General features: G+C 38.7%; 1 protein-coding gene across 1 annotated transcript in view; it reads left to right on the top strand.

Moving 5' to 3' along the window:
* The window catches only part of TRIM5 (tripartite motif containing 5), a 27,413-nt gene extending 22,453 nt beyond the window's left edge, over positions 1 to 4,960 (top strand). Inside the window, exons 5-8 of the mRNA XM_011971974.1 lie at positions 803 to 825; positions 2,435 to 2,535; positions 2,827 to 2,853; positions 3,115 to 4,960. Of these exons, the coding sequence (XP_011827364.1) occupies positions 803 to 825; positions 2,435 to 2,535; positions 2,827 to 2,853; positions 3,115 to 3,707 (744 nt within the window). The 3' untranslated portion in view covers positions 3,708 to 4,960. The remainder of the gene's footprint in view (positions 1 to 802; positions 826 to 2,434; positions 2,536 to 2,826; positions 2,854 to 3,114) is intronic.
* The last annotated feature ends 99 nt before the right edge of the window (positions 4,961 to 5,059 follow it).

The following is a 5,059-nucleotide window of genomic DNA, read 5'->3' as shown; positions in this document are numbered from 1 at the left end:
AAAAAAAAAAGAAAAAGAAGAAAGAAGGAAGGAAAGAAAAGAAAAGAAAAGAGAAGAGAAGAAAAGATCTACACTTGTTTCGTACACTTGTTTGCTTATAACCTCAGCAAAAGCCACATAAACATCTTGAGCACTATTATTCATTCATCTTTGATTCTTCAAAGCGTGACATAATGCCTGCAGAATAAGTTTATATATAAGTTTTGTTGTTTATTTTTGTGATTTTGTTTTTGTTTAGAAATGGGGTCTTACTCTGCAACCCAGTCTGGAGTGCAGTAGTGTGATCCTAGCTCAATGCAGCCTCAATCAAACTTCTGGGCTAAAGAAATTCTCCCACCTCGGCTTCCCAAGTAGTTGGGACTACAGGTTCATGCCACTATGCTTGGCTAATTTTTTTTTTTTATTTTTTGTAGAGATGGGGTCATGCCATGTTGCATAGGCTGTATATCAGTTTAAGAAATCAAAGAAGCACTAATTATTTAAATCATTTCATGGAGAGCCATATACGTTTGGAGAAAAAACCAATTGGCAGTCACTTCTTTCCCTTCTAAACATGTCCCATCTGCAGAAACCAGAAACCTCTTCCACAAGGATGAAAGCTATTTCTGCTTTTAAGGGAACTTGAAAACCTCACATGAGTCTTCTGGGATGATTGCCCTGAGTCTTATCTGTGCTTTTTTGTCTTTCACACTGTCACCATCTCCATTCTCAGCACATTAGGGACTGGGGGAAATATGATGAAGCTTTCTAAGTGAGGAGAGACTATTTATTTCTTAATTGATGTTTTCTCTCTTCTTCCCAGGGTGTGGATGGCATCATTAAAAGGTATGTGTGGGAGGACAGAGATGGTCCTTTTGTGCAGTGAGGAGAGATTTATAGCCATTAGAATTGTCCTGGGTTTAATTAGAATAAAACATCTCCCAGGGCAGAAAAATTTTGATATTGTTGTATCATAAATTTCTGGTCACAAATCAGCATTTGAATATTCTGTAACTATTAAGAATAGCCCAGATTTGGCCAGGTGTGGTGACTCAAGCCTATAATCCCAGCACTTTGGGACGCTGAGGCAGGCAGATCAGGAGTTTGAGACCAGCCTGGCCAACATGGCAAAACCCTGTCTGTATCAAAAAAAAAAAATACAAAAATTAGGGGGGTGTGATGGCACACGTCTGTAATCCCAGCTATTTGGGAGGCTGAGGCATGAGAATTGCTTGAATCTGGGAGGCAGAGGTTGCAGTGAGCCAAGACCGTGCCACTGCACTCCAGTCTGGGTGACAAAGTGAGAGTCTGTCTTAGAAAAATCAATAAAATTAAAGAAAATTAAAGAAAAAAAAAAGGAATAGACCAGATTCTATGGCAGAAAATTTGAGTAGTGGAGACTCAGTGTGGGTCAGTAGTGGTTTCAGGGATAAGGTGTTGCAGTATCAGACCCCTGTGCCATCACTATTTTACTACCTACATCTAGTTCTGTTTCTGTATTTAATAGGTACTTGACTTATTTTGGAAGGGCCATATCTTCTTTTTCTGCCATATACCCCTAATTGTACATTGGGACAATTCCCACGTTTATATTTTCCTCCTGGAAAAAGACTAGTTCCTTCTTCATTTATATTTAGATTTCCAAAATCAGATGTTTATTTGTGGAATAATATTTCAAAATAATATTCTGGATAATATGTGGTCATGGTACAAAGAATTGATCCATCTCAGCTGCACTCTTTAGAAGAGCATAAAAAGCTGCTATTCTTGTGTCTAAAATCGCATACCTCGGTGGTATCAAGTTCTTTCTAACCACATGAAATTCAGGCTAGTACGTTTGGTGCACATAATATCTCATTTGCCAAGTGTTTGTAATGTTTCCCAGAAATCTGAAACCCTAGCTGTTATCTGAGTACCTCCCTGCTGAGAATAGCTTTGAAAGTCTTAGGCCTCTCCAAACAGGACTCCTCTCTTGATATGTCTCAAAGACACCCAGGAGCCAGGTTCGCCAGGTTCTGCAACCTCCCTTTCTAACCATCTCCCTGGGAACTCACATACATAGCGATGATGTTTCCACATATTAAATGTTAGGGTTTCTTCTGTAAGGCACCAAAGTTTTGTTTTGTTTTAAAATCCTCCATTTTTTTTTTTTTTTTTATGTTATATGAGTTTAAAAATGTAGACAGGGAGAGGTTAATTATTTCATTTTAGAAGGAAGACACTGTGCTTCTGAGAGGTTAAACTCTTCCCACGTTCTCACAGAAAGTAAGTGGGAAGGTAAACAGGAGAATATTTTGTTTGCCATCAGGGTCAAGAGTGTGCACTCTCCCTTCTCAGGATCCCCAAGAAGAGAGTTCAGTGCATCAATGGGCTGAAATGATAGGGAATCAGGGGTGTTCCAGGGACACAAGGTCAGAGGTTTGGAAGCATTTTTTTTTTCTTTTTTAACTCTTAGGATTGAGAACATGACCTTGAAGAAGCCAAAAACTTTTCACAAAAATCAAAGGAGAGTGTTTCGAGCTCCTGATCTGAAAGGAATGCTAGACATGTTTAGAGGTGAGGAGAGCTGGATCAACAACAGGGTTGTGGGATTCATGTGGTGTCAGGGTGCTAAATGGGGAAGAGGTGCAGTTTCCAAATACGGATAGAGGGTATAGGGGAGGATAGATATTGTCTGCTGCTGATGGGATTATATTTAATGGGAAATGGCTAGGTGGCTGCTTCATCCCATCATTCAGTAATTTACTGCCCTAATATAGGGCATACTTTTCCAAATCTGGGGACAAAGTGAATTTCAGTGCTGACTCCTTTGCTTGTATTCAATATTATGCATTTTTATAATTTCAGAGCTAACAGATGTCCGACGCTACTGGGGTAAGGAGAAATCACATTATCATCAGCCACCCTGTGGCTTATCATTATTATTATCTTTATCTTTTAGAATTTTATGTTCTCTGTTAGGTCTCGTGTTTTAAGATTTATGATTCTCCTTCCAACACATACATAACTTACCCCTCCTTATAACTTCTGAACAAGTTTCCTCCCAGTTTTCTCTCAAGTCTTTATCAAGATTTCTCTCATATCACAAATAAAGTCACATTATATCCCCTAACTGACCTGTTAATTTTTCTACAGTTGATGTGACACTGGCTCCAAACAACATTTCGCATGCTGTCATTGCTGAAGATAAGAGACAAGTGAGCTCTCGGAACCCACAGATAATGTATCAGGCACCAGGGACATTATTTTCGTTTCCGTCACACACGAATTTCAATTATTGTACTGGCGTCCTGGGCTCCCAAAGTATCACATCAGGGAAGCATTACTGGGAGGTAGATGTGTCCAAGAAAAGTGCTTGGATCCTGGGGGTATGTGCTGGCTTCCAACTCGATGCAATGTATAATATTGAACAAAATGAAAATTATCAACCTAAATATGGCTACTGGGTTATAGGGTTACAGAAAGGAGTTAAATATAGTGTTTTCCAGGATGGTTCCTCACATACTCCTTTTGCTCCTTTCATTGTGCCCCTCTCTGTGATTATTTGTCCTGATCGTGTTGGAGTTTTTGTAGACTATGAGGCTTGCACTGTCTCATTCTTCAATATCACAAACCATGGATTTCTCATCTATAAGTTTTCTCAGTGTTCTTTTTCTAAGCCTGTATTTCCATATTTAAATCCCAGAAAATGTACAGTCCCCATGACTCTGTGCTCACCAAGCTCTTGAACCTTCTTACACACTCAGCCCCTTCTGTACAGCACCTCTTGTCCATGTGCATCTCATACACCTGAACTCAGTTGCATCATTTTAACCATCTTTTCCTTGCTGTCTCTATTCTTTCTATTTGAATGTCCTGCACTCATCAGTAAAATGTGATAATTATCTTGTGCCATATTCTCCCCAATATTTTATTGACATTTGATAGCAATTGTTTTCATCATTTTCCATACTCCCAAGGAAAACTGACCTATACCTCATAAAATGAGACCACTATTTAGGTATTACTTCTGCCAAATATTTATCATCCAGTTGCCTCTGACACTGACTAAGAAGATGAAAAAAAGTTTTTCAACAGCCTTTCTATATCATCGTGTGATAGTTGTTCACCAATGAATGAGTCCTTAGTCCTGTGTCAGTTTACCCTTGATGCCCTTATTTGTGAAAGAGTTAAAGAGAAAATATCATAAATCATAAATGGTATACTCTAAGTGTAGAGGTTTTGTATCTAGAGGATCTGAGTTCAACACCTGTCTCTCCATATACTAGCAGTATAACTGTGAATAGCATACTTAAATGGCTGTACTTCTTTTCTTTTCTTTCTTTTTTTTTTTTTGAGATGGAGTTTTGCTCTCATTCCTCAGGCTGGAGTGAAATGGTGCGATCTTGGCTCACTGCAACCTCCGCTTCCCAGATTCAAGCAATTCTCCTACCTCAGCCTCCCAAGTTGCTGGGATTAGAGGCGCCCACCACCACCCCCGGCTAAATTTGTATTTTTACTAGAGACGGGGTTTCCCCATGTTGTGTTGGTTAGGCTCATCTAGAACTCCTGACCTCAGGTGATCCACCTGCCTCGGCCTGCCAAAGTGCTGGGATTACAGGCATGAGCTACCGCGCCCAGCCTGTGCTTATTTTCTTAAAATAATTTTTGTATTAAAAACTTCACATTAAATAAGTCCTAATGTTTTATTGCGTAGTAGGGTGACTAGAGTTAACAATAACATTTTGCATATATTTTGAAGTAGCTAGAAGAGAGGATTTTGAAAGTTCTCAACACGAAGAAATGACACATATTTGAGGTGATGGATATGCTAATTACCCTGGTTTGATTATTACACAATGTATACATGTGTCAGAACATCACACTATACCACATAAATATGTACATTTATTATTTGTCAATTAAAAGCAAAATAAAACAAAAAACCTTCATCTAATACTTTGGATCATTGTGAAAAAATAAATTCCTGAAGTATAAAGCATCTATCTAAGTGTCTTGATCTAATAAGTATTTGTTCTACAAATTACTGAAAAACATAAACTCTGTTAATGTCTCATGGCACAGGTTGTGCCTTCAGGGA

This window comes from Mandrillus leucophaeus, unplaced genomic scaffold (genome assembly GCF_000951045.1).
Source record: "Mandrillus leucophaeus isolate KB7577 unplaced genomic scaffold, Mleu.le_1.0 Scaffold1254, whole genome shotgun sequence".
In the NCBI taxonomy this organism is placed as follows: Eukaryota; Metazoa; Chordata; class Mammalia; order Primates; family Cercopithecidae; genus Mandrillus; species Mandrillus leucophaeus.
The sequence above is the reverse complement of the archived record's forward strand: the minus strand, read 5'-3'. Positions and strand labels throughout refer to the sequence as shown.